The sequence below is a fragment of the Gopherus evgoodei genome, chromosome 18 (assembly GCF_007399415.2).
Source record: "Gopherus evgoodei ecotype Sinaloan lineage chromosome 18, rGopEvg1_v1.p, whole genome shotgun sequence".
NCBI classification, from domain to species: domain Eukaryota; kingdom Metazoa; phylum Chordata; order Testudines; family Testudinidae; genus Gopherus; species Gopherus evgoodei.
In genome coordinates this window covers 5,366,929-5,383,212 of record NC_044339.1, presented here as the reverse complement: position 1 = coordinate 5,383,212, position 16,284 = coordinate 5,366,929, and the positions used below count along the sequence as shown (strand labels likewise).

The 16,284-nt window shown below is 42.0% G+C and overlaps 1 protein-coding gene across 1 annotated transcript in view; it reads right to left on the bottom strand.

Annotated features, from left to right (window-relative positions):
• The window catches only part of SPEN (spen family transcriptional repressor), a 95,637-nt gene that overhangs the window by 2,348 nt on the left and 77,005 nt on the right, over positions 1 to 16,284 (bottom strand). Inside the window, 9 exon segments of the mRNA XM_030537891.1 lie at positions 261 to 419; positions 969 to 1,163; positions 3,561 to 3,974; positions 4,800 to 6,521; positions 6,524 to 7,663; positions 7,695 to 8,245; positions 8,248 to 11,302; positions 11,304 to 12,729; positions 15,930 to 16,030. Coding sequence (XP_030393751.1) covers positions 261 to 419; positions 969 to 1,163; positions 3,561 to 3,974; positions 4,800 to 6,521; positions 6,524 to 7,663; positions 7,695 to 8,245; positions 8,248 to 11,302; positions 11,304 to 12,729; positions 15,930 to 16,030 — 8,763 coding nt within the window.

Genomic DNA, 16,284 nt, shown 5'->3' with positions numbered 1-16,284 from the left:
AAAGCAGCAGCAAAGCACAAAACAAACTTTTTTCTTTTGTCTCAGCAGTTCACCATTAAAAATTAAATGATTTACTTTATTATATTTTCACCACAGAAATAAAAGGCTAGCATTCCACACGCTAATTCTTTTGAAGACACAAGCATGCACCTTGACACTAAACACAAAAGGATTTTTTTGGTTTATATCCCATAATTATATAATGGTATCATTTTAATTTCATTTTTAACTACAAAATTTCACTGTTTCCATGCAAATACCTGATTAGAGCCGGGGTTGGGAACATTGATGATTCCTGCAGCTTGTTTAGCCTGCAGGTAGCTGATGAATGCAGCCTTAAGTGACTCAGTCTGATTCACTACATCTTCCTGGTCTCGTCCACAAGGCAAGGCCAGTAACAGGCAGTAATCACTTTCCACCTGGGAAGAAAAGAGGACAATTAACAGTCAAGTGTTTGCTAGGGACATGCCTGTTCCTGACACATATTCATTATCTTTAAACCTTTACTGGAAAATCCTCTCTTTTAACTTCTCAGGAATTAATTGGCTGTGGGTGTTGCGAAAGGTCACTGTAGGCTTCTCAGCCAATTAAAAAAATAGGCGAAGAGATTATGGAAACTTCTCAGCTTCCAATGTACAAACATAACTTCCACTTCCCATGTTGCTTAGACACTTCTGAGCTAGTAAAAATCTGCTACATTGGCAAGAGACAGATTAGTTCAATTTTCTTTTAAGGGTCATGTCTGACAAGTCTGCTATTGACATTATACCTTTCCGTAGAGAGCACAGTAACACAAGAGCTGTATGATCCCAGATCGACACCACGCCCTCACCTGAACTAAGTGAAGACTAGACACCCATTCATGTTTGCATTTAATCCTTTATGCCAAAGGAGACATACTTGCCCCAGCAATATTTCAGAAGTCCCATCACTTACTGCAGACCCCAAAACAATATATTACCACGTACCATCATTCTGCGTGCCACACCCTCCAACTGCGAAGCCTCCAGTCGCATGCGCTGAGCAATTCGTAGGGGAGGTCCTCCTTCAGGTGCTGGTAGGGACCGGTGCGCCAAGACGTTGTTACCAGAGACAAAGTGGAGCTGAACTGCAGCTGTGTCATTCTTTAGAGCCAAAAGGCCCTGCCACACGATTGGGTATTTCTGAAAATAAAGGATGAAGAAATTTTAATACAAACAAATGAAGAAATAAAATAAAGATATAATGAAACACTGACAGGAACGTGCTTCTAGTATGCAAAGGTTATCTTAACTGTGAGGGAAATCACATCTGTGCTGCTCATATGCTTCTGGCACTGTCAGCAGCAATTATGACACCAAGTATAATGTTTTAAGAATGCAGTACATTTAACGCCTTCTCATAGTTGGTTCCCAGCAAGGACTGATTTTGGGCCACATCCTGCCAAATTATTAATACAACACTTATTTCTTCATAGTGATCAATGGCTCCATGTCTAGTTGGCAGCCGGTATCAAGCGGAGTGTCCCAAGGGTTGGTCCTGCGGCTGGTTTTGTTCAATATCTTCATTAATGATCTGGAGGATGGTGTGGACTGCACCCTCAGCAAGTTTGCAGAGGACACTAAACTGGGAAGAGTGGTAGATACACTGGAGGGTAAGGATAGGATACAGAGGGACCTAGACAAATTAGAGGATTGGGCCAAAAGAAACCTGATGCGGTTCAAGAACAAGTGCAGAGTCCTGCACTTTAGGATGGAAGAAACCGACCACCTAAGCAGCAGTTCTGCAGAAAAGGACCTAGGGGTTACAGTGGATGAGAAGTTGGGCATGAGTTGACAGTGTGCCCTTGTTGCCAAGGCGGCTAATAGCATTTTGGGCTTTATAAGTAGGGGCATTTCCAGCAGATCGAGAGACGTGATCATTCCCCTCTATTCGGCATTGGTGAGGCCTCATCTGGAGTACTGTGCCCAGTTTTGGGCCCCACACTACAAGAAAGATGTGGAAAAATTGGAAAGAGTCCAGCGGAGAGCAACAAAAATGACTGGGGGCTGGAACACATGTCTTATGAGGAGAGGCGGAAGGAACTGTGATTGTTTAGTCTGCAGAAGAGAAGAATGAGGGGGGGGATTTGATAGCTGCTTTCAACTACCTGAAAGAGGGTTCCAAAGAGGATGGATCTAGACTGTTCTCAGTGGTACCAGATGACAGAACAAGGAGTAATGGTCTCAAGTTGCAGTGACGGAGGTTTAGGTTGGATATTAGGAAAAACTTTTTCACTAGGAGGGTGGTGAAGCACTGGAATGGGTTCCCGAGGGAGGTGGTGGAATCTCTTTCCTTAGAGGTTTTTAAGATCAGGCTTGACAAAGCCCTGGCTGGTATGATTTAGTTGGAAATTGGTCCTGCTTTGAGCAGAGGGTTGAACATGACCTCCTGAGGTCCCTTCCAACCCTGATATTCTTTGATTCTAGGACAGTGGCCTTATAGACTCAGACTTTAAGGTCAGAAGGGACCATTATGATCATCTAGTCTGACCTCCTGCACAATGCAGGCCACACAATCTCACCCATCCACTTCTATAACAAACCCCTAACCTATATCTGAGTTATTGAAGTCCTCAAACTGTGGTTTGAAGATCTCAAGCTGCAGAGAATCCTCCAGCAAGTGACCTGTGCCCCATGCTGCAGAGGAAGGCAAAAAACCTCCAGGGCCTCTGCCAATCTGCGCTGGAGGGAAATTCCTTCCCGATCCCAAATATGGCAAATCAGTTAAACCCTGAGCATGTGTGCAAGACTCACCAGCCAGCACCCAGGAAAGAATTCTCTGTAGTAACTCAGATCCCATCCCATCACAGATCACTGGGCATACTTACCTCCTGATAATCAAAGATCAATTGCCAAATTAATTGCCAAAATTAAGCTATCCCATCATACCATCCTCCTGTCTGTCTATCCAAGGTCCCCATTACCTTAGTATCTGAGACCCAAATACTTTCATACATTTATCCTCATGTTATACTTAGGGAACTGAGGCATACAGAGACTAGGTGACTTGCCCTTGGTCAGACGGGAAGTCTGTGGCTGAGCAGGGACTTGAACCCGGATCTCTTGATTCCACATCACCATCCTTCCTCTACCCACCTCTCTCTCTCTCCTCTCCCCAGGCTCCAGAATCTAATATTTTTTTAAATAAATAATCTCCACCCTTCATGGTTTGCAAAGATAATATTCCAAATGTGAACAATTAGACTGTAGACAATCAAACATGAACTCAGACACACGGACTCTTCTCATTCATCTCAATAAGGTGGTAACTCTTATCACTGGAGTCTAAGAATATTCACGTAAATGCCAACATTGTTAACTATTTCACTAGTGATAAAAGCACCCAAGAAAGTAGAGGGATGGTCACATTATGAAGAGTTGCATTATCTAATGTGAATGGCACACAACATTTTGGTGTTACAAGTGGGAGGAGCTTGGCAGAATACAACCGCTTATTTTTCCCTTTGCCCTAGTCCTGGTTCAGACATAACGAAACATGCAGCAGACAGCAGCTCAAGAAGGAGAAAGAGAGATACTTACTGTTAGGAGCTGAACCATATCCACAGGTCTCTGAGAAACAGAGTGAGGAGATGGATCTTGTATTAGAGCAGACTGAGGTTCCGAGCGGGACAATGCCAGCCCCGGTGGGGCCCCAGGGCCTGAAGTTGTAGAGAGAAATAAAGATTGCTTCTGAACTGCCTGAGGCTGGTGTGGTGATGGAAGCTCCTGTTTCATTGAAATGGCAACAGGGGAAGGATAGGAAGTTTGGCCCGTATCTGCCTGTGCCCTCTGAAGATGTACATGAGGGTCTATCTGTGCTGCATGCCTATTTACAGTGGCGTGGTGGGTTTGTTCAGGTCCTGCTGCCTGTGACCCCTTGGAGTCCTGGGAAATCTGAGGAGTTTTGCTGCGCACCGGCTGACTGGGATGTGAGTGTTCACCTTCTGGCAGACCCTACAAAGCAATGATAGAAGAGAAAGGGAAAACTTTGGAGAATGCACAAATCTTTCTCATTTAACAATTAGACTGTTGGGAAACAGTCAAATGATTTCTCCTGCTTAAACCTTTCTAGACATCTTTTGGGTTCTCAGTATGGTCCCTATCACTGTAGTATGACTTCCTCACACCTGTTAATAAATTTATTCTCACCACAGTAATGGGAGTTCTCACCAGTATTTTATAGATGAAGGAGCAAAAGCACAGAGACTTTCAAACACAGATGGAATCTCAATCCAGACCCCCAATTCAGCGCCTCAAACTGCAGGACCACCCTTAACTACACCGTCAAGCCAACTAGGTATCGATATCTCACTCACTCCCATGCTGTTTGTCTGTATAATACAGTAATTACTGGAGAGGAAAATAGCTACAAGTGAATGAACTCAAACAATGTGCCAGCTTGCCTGTGTCGGGAATTGTTCCTCTCTTATATCACTACACCTAGGAATTTATAAATCCATTTCATGCACTCCCAGAATGGAGCCCTGTTGTGATAAAAAGAAAATAAATTAGGGGATTCTCCCCCTTAATTCCTTCCCAGGAGCTTCAAAAAGGTGTTCATCCCATATTTCTCAAACAAAAATAACTGATTTTTAGCATGGTAGTACTATAAAACAGAACCTTAAAGGCAGAGGGCAAAGTGCATGAGGAACAAGCCAAACTCATCCCAGTTATAACTCTCACTACAGTTAGATGCAACTGCATTAGGACTATATTTATCATAGCATGTTTTAAACTCAGGTAAAGGAAAACAAACAGAGGAAATCATCATTTTCTCACCTGAGATGGGGTCATACTCCTGGAAGGTAGACCAATTGGCGATGCTCCAGGGAACTGAGGATGACCAAGCTGGGCTGCTGTATGGTAATTTCTCATGTCACCATACACAGATCTATAATCATGAAAGGAACTCCCTGCAGGATGCATGATCTGTACTCCATGAGGTACAACCACAGGCTGTGTCAAAGGCAGTCCAGGAAGCTGGCTGCTGGCAGGGACGCTGAGGAGCCGGGGCTCACTGTGGGGAGAGTGCGCCATTTTGACTTCAGAAGACTTGGGCGCCTCTTTTCCCGGTTGTGGAGTCTTGCTGACTGGGGGGGTTTTCACAGACCCTTCTGGTGTTCTGGATTGTCTAGTTTCGGGGTGGTGGTCGCCCACTGCTGCCAAGTGTGGGTGCATCATCATCCTCACATCTCGAGGCACATTGTACTGGTCAAGTCTTATACCCGTAGCATGCATGCGATAATCTGTCTGCATTACTAACACGTCGGACTGTACAGGGGCTGACCCTCTACACACAGTATGATGGTAATGCATCTCATCTTCTGGGGGATGCTGAGACGATAACGGAGGCATGACTATGTCTCTTATTGGAGCTGGCTGAGGTGTGCTGGATCTTTGAGGTCTAATTTCTATCTGAGGTTGTAGAGCTGCTCTGGGAGAGTGGAGCGCTTCTGGGCGAATGCCATAGGGGATACCAGGCAAAGGAGGGGTATTCATTCTTACTTCACCTTGAGAAAGATGGCCAAGGGATACAGTCTGTGTTACACTATGAGGGGGCATTATAACAGACTGCTCAGGATGCATACTGGAGAGGTACTGAGGCACAGGAATTCCTGGAGCCAGCATGACAGAGGTGTTACTAGATAAAGCTGGAGATGAGGTGCTGCCAGGATGACAAGCCCTTGGAAATGGAGAGGGAGAATGCCCACTTGTACGTGGGGAATGTGGCTCCTGTTTTGTAACCCCCAAATGAGAAATAGCACGATCTGTTGGGGTGTTGGGTCCTGAGCTGACATGATTTGCTTCTGAATGCATTTTACCAGACAGGGAAGGGTGATGAGGACTGACCCCAGGGCTCAAGTTTGATGGCTGAAGAGCCTTAGTCTCCACTTTCAGAGCAGTCAGATCAGGAAGTTTTTTGTTGGCGGAAGCAACACTTTGAGAGAGTACCATCTGGTTGTGAACTAGTACAGGTGGAGTGTTTACAGTCTGGGAGAGGACTTTAACAGACCCTGACTGAGAAGCAGGAGTTTGGACAGAAAGGTGGCTTGATTCAGATTTCTCTAAGGTAGTGCGTTCTTGTTTAACGGAGGAGATCACAGGTGATGTATTGTAAGGTTGGGTTCCTAGTACCAAAGAATGGGTGGACACAGTCCCATATCCTGTGGGAGTTTGAGAACCTTTCGGTGCTGGTTGCGATGGAGTAATAGGTTCTTGTTTAATTTGTGACTTGGACACAGACTGCTGAAACTCTATATCAACAGCACTTGCAGGGGGAATCTGACTGATCTTTGCACTAATTCGTTGAGGGCCCTCTGTTTTCTGTCCTGAGTAACTCAAAAGTACAACACCCTCTGAAGTGTTTACTCGCAGACCTGGGCTGGATCCAGTTTCCACTGGCCTATCTTCAATAACAGACATAGATCCTGGATGAAACCTGCTGTTATCATTTGTGCTAGGTCTCTGCTTGTATTTTGGTGAAGGAGCATTAACTAACATGTCGGGTTTGGGGGACTTGCTTCATCAATGTTATCCTTGGAGTTTTCCTCTAGATCAACGCTATGGGGCATTCTGCTTATAACAGAAGTAGCTTTGGGGGCAATAACTGTACTTATTTTTTCTTTCTCACTGAAAACTGGCGCCTCTGCTACTGGGGGATCCAAAGAATTAGTGATAGGAACGGCTGGTTTTTCCTCTGACACTGGTTTTATGGCCTCTGCTGGAGGATGAGGAGGTGCCTCCTCCAAACGAGGTGCACTAACTGGCTCAGCAACAGAAGTTGTGACATGCGTAGTAGCAAGGCTACTTGCTGAAACATATTTGGGCTCCATAAGTATCTTCCTCAGAGTACTGGAGTTTGTATCAATATCAGATGCTTTAGTATCAGGGGGAAGAGCTGGTGGTGGGGTGGAACGAGCACGGGTGTCATCGTGTCTTACAATCCATTCTGTCACGTTGGTGGTGCAGGAATGGAGGGGGACTATCCCAGCTGGTGCAGGGGTGGGTAATTTTGCTGCAGTTGCAGAAGGAACTGAAGGAACGGTAATATTTGGAGCACTTGGTGGAGTAACAGGGGCATTTTCAATAGCTGACCGTAGCTTGAAACCAGTTTGGCTCACATCATCCACAGGAACAGGCTGGGAAGGTAGGTCCAGAGGAGCAGGAGCTTTAGGAGGGACGTTGCTCTCAGAAACAGCTTCATGAGAAATTCTCTCAGTGGTTGCAGCCTTGCTTGCATCAGTAATATTCAATTCAGTAGAAACCTGAACAGAGTTTTTATTTTGCTTTTCATCTTTCAAGGTTTCTTCCGGTTTTGCTTTAACTTCATTGGCATTAGGAGACTTACTTTGTACCCTTTCAGGCTCAAAAGCACTAACTTCGGTGGTATCCCCTTTCTTGCTCATGCTCCGTTTACGTCTTTGCCGGGTGGTCTTTTGGCGGCCTTTTTCCTTCCGAGAAACTTCCATTTCCTGTAAAGTTTCAGCTTCCTGTGCAGAATTTGAAGATTCACTGAAGCTCACTTCAGCCTCCTTATTTTCTGCCTCTACTGTTGATGGGGTAGTGCCAGTTACTTGTTGCACAGAGGGTCCAACAGCAGCATCTGTTTCCAAGATATTGTTAACTGCTTGATCAGTTTCAGGCTCCATTTCTTCCCCTAGGGGATGGTAACACCACTGGTTCTGCAGGTATCTCAGATTCTGATTCAGCAGCAGGATAAGTTGGAGGAGCAGGAAAGCTTTCTGTTTCTCCAGAAATATCATTTATGATGGATCCAATAGCTGCTGCCAGTTCTGTTTCACTAGCCTGATGTGCAGGTTTGTCTCCCTCCTCCTCCTGACGAACTTCGGACACGTCAGCTGCTTGTTCTTTGTAAGCAGCAACTGATGGTGTTTCAGTGAGCTTTGCAATGTTCTCCACAGCCTGTTCAAGTTCAATCTGCTTTGCTAACTGGGCAGCTTCCGGTGATTGGTTTGATTCATGCATAATTTCTTTTTCTGTTTCCTGGAATGGATCTCCTGGCTCATTCTTTACAAAATGGGGTGACAAATTGTCCTCTTTTTGTGGGCTTTTGATTTTTGCTGGTGATATTGCCACAGGCTCTGCTTCCTCTTCACTTGGTCGCAGGGCACCTTTGACTTCATCAACATTGAGACGTATTTCCACATTTTCAGACACAAGGATGCTTATCTACAACAGTCTTGGCATTCTAGATCTTCCTCGTTGGATTTAGTAGCTTTTTCTGGGGCATTTTTTTTCTCTACAATCTCAACTGTGGGGGTTTCTGGAAGATTTTTGTCCACATCAAGTTCTTTTCTGTCACGTTTCTGTTCGCTTGCTGCTGCTTCTTTCTCTGTAGTTTTTAATTTATTGCTGTTCTCACTAATATTTTGTTCTTGACCAGCTGTTTCAGTGGCCTCTTCAGATTCTACAGCGATATTTGCCTTCAGTTCATTTTTCCCTTTTTTCCCCTGCTGACTGCTTGCAGCTAATGAATGACCATGTGTTAGTTTTTGGGATCTAGGAGATCTCCATCCCTCTGCAGGTTTAGGGGTTTCCACTGTTTCTTTAGTCTCAGTCTCTTCTGCCTCTTGCTGTACCGGTTCTGTCTTAATAGGAGAGATTTCTTCCTCAGGCTTACGGCGTGATTTTGGAGGCCTTCCTCTTCTTGGTGTGGTAGGAACAGTTGTTACAGTCTCCTGCGGTTCCTTTTCTCCTCTTTTTCTGGTAGACCGAGTTACCTCTGCCGGATCCTTCACTGGAGATGGGCCTTCATTGTCTCCTGTGGTAGCATAAACGGATCTTACATTTCTGCGTCTCGTTCGACCTACTGGCAAACTTGGCTCTATGTTTTCTGGCTCTGTTGCAGCACTAGGAGATTTAGCAGCATTTCTTGACACTTTTTCTGCTTCTACTTTCAATTCTAAAAGTTTCTGTGCTTCTCCACGAGGAGAGCTTGATCTTTTAAGTTTTTCACGGTCAATCCTTTCACTCTTCCTTGTGACAGGTTTCTCTGTGATATTTGTTGTGGCCGACTGAACAGGAGTCTTGGAACGTTTATTTTTGTATGATTTTTTATCTTTTACAACAACCGGGGGTTCGACTTCCATGTCATTGTCAGAAACAGGCGGCGGAATCTCAGAAACTACCTCTGCTTTCTGACTTGCATTAGGATCGGTGTTAGCAGCAGGTAGGGCATTTTCCTCTTTAGGTTTGCTAGATTCATCAGACTTCTGAACCAATTTGGGAAGTGGTGGAATCAAGTGTGTGTTGTCAGGTTCTGGATCTACATTGATGTCTGTTTGTGAAAATGAAGCTCCCGGTGTAGGTGGCTTTGTATCCAAGTATGAAGGATGCTCTGTTGATATTGAGTCTTCCTCAGAAGCCAGAGTTGCAGGAATGACATCTTTATTGACTTCTATTACTGGAGGCAGTTCAAGTTGCTCAGGTGGTTCTACTTTGACAGGAGCAACAAGTTCAGGAAGAGGTTTTGGTTCTTCTGTTGTAGAAGCAAGTTCAGATGGCCTTTCTTCTCTTGCAGAAGTTATATCCACTACTATTTTTTCATTTGCTACCTTCTCAGATATGACTTGTGCTGATTCTTGAGGTACAACTGTGACTGAAGAAGGCCCAACAAATGATGATTTATGTTCTGGTTCTTTATTATCAGGAACAGTTTCTGGTGTCTTAGGCCGATTTTCTTTGTCTTCCTGCTTTTCCGCTTCTTTTGGTTTTTGATCTCTCTCTTTTTCTTTTTGCTGCATTCGGGTTAGCTCAATAAATCTACTGTGAAAAAGAACAACTGGCTCTTGCACCAACTCAGATGCACTGTTACTCCCATCAGAAGAAGTCTGTCTCCCATATATTCGACCAGAAATGAAGTCCAGGTCATCATCTTTTCTTTCTAAATGCTGTAGACGTTTAGAATCTTGTTCAAAGATTGAGCTATGTAAAAATCGAGAAGCAAACAATTCCTGTCTCTCTTGCTCCTCCTCTTTATGATCCTCTTTCTTATCATCTAGTTTTCCTTCTGAATCTGTCCTGATTTTTTTCTTTTTCATATACCAAGATGGAATAGGTCTTGGAGCAGAGTCAACTTTCTCTTTGTCTTTATTGTTTCTAAAACTAGCAAATCTTGAGTCCCAATCCAGAAAAGACCAGTTTTCTTCTCTAGATGAAGAGAGAGATTTCGCTCTTTCAAGCAAGGCTTTTGTGTCTGGTGTGATTGTCTTATCCAATGCAAAGGAGTAAAATTTGTTTCTTTCTAAAGACGTTGACAGCCTTTCCTCTCTTTCTCGGTCCCTTAATAAAAAAGATAACCTGGAACTCTCTAATAATGATGAGGCTTTAGGAGAGTGGGGTTTATTTTCATTGTCATCATCAGAATCTGACGGTACCTCCCCTGGTTCCAGGTCCCGTACAGACCGCTTTCGTATGCTGTCTCTTTTAACTATACTACTTGGGAAGCTAATATCAACTCTGCCAGGCTCTTGTTTCACTTGAGATTCCCATCGATTTGATTCATCTTCAGAACTAAGTACCGATAGCTTTATTTTGGCCATTTCTGCCATCTGCTCCCTTCTGCTGGAATCGTAGGGATTAAATTTTAGGGATTCCTCCCTCACAGTCATATTGGAATATGAAAGACCCTTTTCTTCTATTTTAGGTGATTCTTTGGTTTCTTTTAATGGAATGAGCCTTGGGGAATCTAGTGTGTCCTCCTCCTCCTGAAAAGGAAAGTGTCTGATACTAGGTGAACAGGCAGTCCTTTCAGAATCTTCACTCACCTGGCGAGAGCTTCTATAGTTCCTTTCTCTTTTAGTGCTAATTTCAAAATCAAAATGGTCAGTCTTTTTCTTTTTACTTGGTGGAGAGTCATCTGTGACATCTTGTGGGGGTTTGCCCACCTCATGAACCAGGCTACGCCTTTCATATTCATCTACTTCTTTTTTTGGACTGCCAAACTTCTCAGACTTTGCTATCTCCATTTCCATCTGCTGTTTTAATCTGCGACTTTGCTCCATTTGTTTTCTATAACTTTGTGTGTAATCAATGTCAATACCAATTTTCTCTTCTGTATCAGCTGACTGAGGTTTCTCATGGCCAAGTTTATGGTCAGGAATCTCGTCAGGAAGACCACAGAAATGTTTCTTCATGTCCTCTCTCTCTGTTCCTTGATCATCCAACAGCTGCATTTGTTTGTGCTGTGGTTTTACTGGATTAAGTTTTTTAGAAAGGATTTCTTGAGTTTCCACTGGTTCATCAACAGGCTCTCCTAGCCGAGGCTTGCAGTTTCTAAACGGGACGCAAGCCAATCCCAACGGAAACATTAGCAGGCTCCTGTGTATCTTTGGGGCTGGTAACAGTAATAAGTCTTTCCAGTTTAATTTTTTTAGATTCCCTTTTAAGCATCTCTTTCCTCAAGGGCTTTCTTTCCAATTCTCCTTCCCGTAACACTGTAACTTCTCTAGATGAAGTTGTCACATCAAGTTGCTTTTTCAAGACCATGCGTGCAGCATCTTCCTCGTCTTGGCTGCTTCTTTTAACTTCCAGTTTTTGCCTGTCAGGTTTCAAGTTTGCATCAGCAAAACGTCTTTTACGAGCCTCTAACTTGTCAAGATCTACTGCGTTTGCCCCTTCTGTAGTCTGCTCTGTCTTCAAGTGTTTCTTGGACTTCAATTTTCCCTCTTTATCAACTACTTCTACATGACTGGCAAGTACCTTCTCTTTTGGCACCTTAGTTCTAACAGGTTCCAGTTTAGACTGGTCAGATTTTGTTTGCTCAATTTGAGATGTCTGGACTTTTTGTTCAAGAAGTGGCGATTTAATAGTGTCATTATCAAGCTTTGCTCTCAGTTTCTCCAAGGTAGGCTGATCAATAACTTTCCCTTCCTTTTCTTTTACTCGAGTCAGCACCACACATGGCATTAGTTCCAGGCGGTTTTTGGCTGTCCCTTCTTTGTCAGCTCTCTCTTTACTCTGTTTACTATTGCCCTTTAATTTTTCAGGGCTGGGTTCTCTCTCATTTTCTTGGTCTGTTTCAGAAGACTGAGAGCTTGGTGAATGAATTTTTGCTTTTCGTTTTTGCTTATCAGTTTTATCCTTTTCTAGTTTTTCTGGCTTCTCTTTCCTCATCAAACGTTTGTCTTTGTCTATTCTCTCTTGGTCAAAAGCACGTTCTTTATCATTTTTCTCATTTTTTGCATAACGCTCTACACGCGTCTTGTCAAGTTTGTCATATCTTGGAGGAGAAAGTGAGCTGCAGCTCCCACTCCGATCTGAAGACCTGCTGTAGATCCTCCTTTCAGAATCACTCTGAAGCCTTTCTGATTGCGAGGGAGACGCTCCAGGGCTCTGTGGCCGTCTGGAGTGAGCTGGACTTTGACTGCGTTCAATTGGCCTCCTTTCATGATCTCTGTCCCGATCTGATTCAAACCGTTCTCTTTCCCTCTCTCTCTCTCGTTGTCTATAACTGTATTCCCTTATATCTTGTTCATAAGGATCTCCTCTGTAATCCCTGTATTCACGTGGATCATCATAATATCGTGGGTCATAGTAGTCTCCTTGATAAGGATCCCATTCTGCATAAAATTCTCTGCTTCGTGCAGGATATTCTCTCCTAGGATCTTCAGGATATGTCCCTGGAGTTCTAACAGTCTCATAGTAAGTACGGTCAGGCGCATATTCATAAGATCCTCTTCTTTCATCTCTGCCAAAAACAAGAACAATACAGTGGTTAGTTTTCCCTGTTAATCAAAGTGTTGAATTATGAAACTTTTCTACATGAAGAATTATTTTATGATAGTTTCTTTATTTCGTTCTATATCATGGCAGATAATCATAGCTGTACCGATCGATTTAACAACAATGAATAAGTGCATAGTCGATGAATGAATGTGTTAGTTATTTTGTTCATCAGGTAGCTTGGGTGAACATCTTTGAATCAATCCTATTATCGTGGGGGGGGAGGGTGTTTTTGTTTTTTAGAGCCAAATTAGTATTTACGTCCTTATTCAGGGAACAAATATAAACCAATTTGATGAAAAAGTGTACCCTGCAGAGCAAAAGCTTCACTGTATATATAAAGACCCTGCACTTTCAAAAGCTGCTATGAGAGAGCAGTAATTAGCTCTGAAAACATACATCAGATTAAATGTCAAGGTTTCCATCTCTCAACTAGTAACTTGTAACCAGTAAGAGGGAACTGTGTCAACACTGCAAAAATCCAAAAATCAGTAAGACAAGTTTCACGGCAGACAGGGGTTGTTTTTTTTTGAATCTTTGTTACATTAGAAGTACATGGAGTACTCTTATTCCCCAACCATTTAAAAGTATGTTTTACACCCTCTCTAGTGCTAAAAGTGGAATGTTTCTATCTTGTAAGAAGTATACAAAAAGAAAGACTACCCTTTACCCCCTAAAAGGAACACACACTTTCAATCTGCACAAGATTACAGAATATTATGAATTGCAACTGTCAGGAGACAGCTAACGGGGACAGGTGGAGTCATGCTAATGAGCTCGAGTTGACCACTGGAAGTTCAGGCCAAATTCATATAGTACCAAAACCTGTCTCTTTAAAATAAAAGAGTTAATCTGAAAAAAATGGCTACCCTTTGCACTGCAGACTGTCACCCAAGTGGGTTTGTCCAACTGGCAAAATGCATTATAAATGATAAATTGCTGAGCAATATGATAAACTGCATTTATCATATGCCTCAGATTGCCTCACTTGTACTTTGCCCCAACCCGTCTCCTTTGGGACAATGTCTAACTACTACAGTAGCTAAGGCAGCTTTGAGCACCTGTCATTTTAAAAAAGTCAAACTGACATAAAGATGTTCCCAAAGAACTTACACTTGCACAAGACCCAGAATGACCAATACACAAAAATTCTGAATCAACAACAGGTTTAGGGTCAAATATTTCATGACCCTGAAGACCTTAAAACAGGTACTTTGTTCTATTCAAAAGAAAATTCCCAGTTTTTCAAAAGGGGCACATATCACTCGCTTCTAGTCCTAGAAAGTTCTGATATGTGGGGCCTTGAAACTAACATTTTTATGTAGAAAAGTTATCTAAGGTATTTGCAGAATTTGATAAAATGTATACATTATAATTTCTCTCTCCCTGAGCCTTGTACACTCATAAAAGAAAGAAAACCTGGCTTTACAGCTAGAAGGATACAGTCCCAATCAAAATGTTTAGAAATTATCTATAGCATTTTAAAAAAGATTTTCTGTAAAATGGTGTGTAACATACAGATTATATAATAATGTGGTATATAGTTGTTACACAAAATGGTGTCCTGCATAATTTAAGTTGTGGCTTTATTATTCATGAGTAACACGCTCACCCCAACAGACCTATATGCTCCCTGGTTCACTGCGCCCAAGTAAAGATTATGTGAACATTCAAATCAGACATTGGTTTTGATAATGACAGCTGATTTTTTAAAGAAAGAAAGAAAGAAAGAACAGATGTCTAAGTTTCATCTTGTTCTAGAAAACCGTGTTCTAGTCAGAAATATTTCACAGCAAAGATCAGCTCAAATGGCATGTGTGTACTAAAAGACATCTGATGAATGCAATTCTCTTTTTCTAATTCAGTGTGGTTCAGCCAGAGGAAATTGTCACTGCCTGCCTGCTGGCAGATCACAATTCTTGGCAATGATTTGGGAACACACCAATTCATTTCCATTATGCAAATTATCATTTCCAATTTCCAAACTAATCTTCACTTTTTAAAAGCTGGCAACATTACATTTGTTATTTTGATCTAATTTTATCTAAAACAAGAGCAGCACGTTTTGAAATAATGTGTAGCTCAGTGTAAACGATACCATGCTGGACTCATTTACAAGAATTCAGAATCTTAACAAATAAGCCAGTTTTTAAAACAGTCATCAAAATTTACCAGCTCATTTACTTGCCCATCTTTTACCACAATCACTGGTAATGAAAAAATTGGTAGGTTTTTCAACGATCCAAAAACATTATGAGTGGAACTGTGTTAGGCTGCATTAAACCAGAGTCTAGAGAAATGAGTGACCCTTCTGCAACCCCATGTACAATCCTACACACCATGACAGATGCTATAGAAAAATATCTAAATAGAAGATACTTTTCATGACAAATAGCAAGAGAAATTGAAGTCCTGCTCAGAGCTTTTACTATTTTAGCAATACTAGAAATCATACTACTAGGGAAGTGGTGGGTCTGAGTGTAAACTTCAGTCAGATATTTTTCTAATCTATTGAGCTGAAAGTGATGTTAATAGTATATAAATTAACAAGCAACACGTGCTATTTTGAGAGTGGGGAGAGGAGTTACACAAAGCACTCTTTCCATTCCCTAGCTATTAATAGATGAAGCAGCAAATCAGCAGGGTAGCTGAGCATATATACAAACTAGCTGACCAAAAGTTTCAGTCAAATTTTTCACATACACCTTAATTTTAGTATGTGATGCAGTTCAGAGCCATAATCCATTGCTTGGCTTTTATCTGCCAATTTGTGTAGCTTAAGGCTGATCATTCACATCTGCAAAAAAGAGTTTAAAAAGCTAAAAATTAAAACTAAGATACATACAAAAAACTGCAGCACATTCCATAAGAGCACCTGTCTGTTTTAAAAGTATCATCTGTGTCAATTATGACCACAGAAAGCTTTCTGCACCAAGGTCAAACTGTAACAGTCACTTTTCAATGAAACTTACATCTTAAAAAGGAGGGAGAGTCAACAGGATAAAGAGTGTGCATGCTCTAGGGGGAGGAAGTAGGCTTGAGAGAGAATCTTTTATTTTAAAGATAACTTTAATTATAATTTGGGCATTATGTCCTGGAATTTTAACTACATTTAAAATCCTATTTGAAAAGCAAGAGAATGGAATCAATGTATTAGATACATGCCTTCTTTCTGCTAACATTTCATAGAAGTCTCTGATATCTTGACCTGTTTTCTCCATGGAATGATAAAATGCCAATTGACTCTCTCGGTTTGCAAAATCCACCTGAAAAATAAAGGGTAATACATGTTCAGTAAAAGAACTATTCCATTCTGACAGGTTTTCAATGTCTCCTGCAGTTCTTGAAGATGGAAGCAGAAGGGAAAGAATGGGTGACAATTAAAAAAAACCAGTCCTCAGGACTGGAATTACTCCTGCTGAGATAAAAGACCTTTCCCTTATTATAAGTGTGCTGCAAAGCACAACATATTTTTATGGAGCTACACAAATAAATTCTGGTCAGAATATTTTCTTTCAGC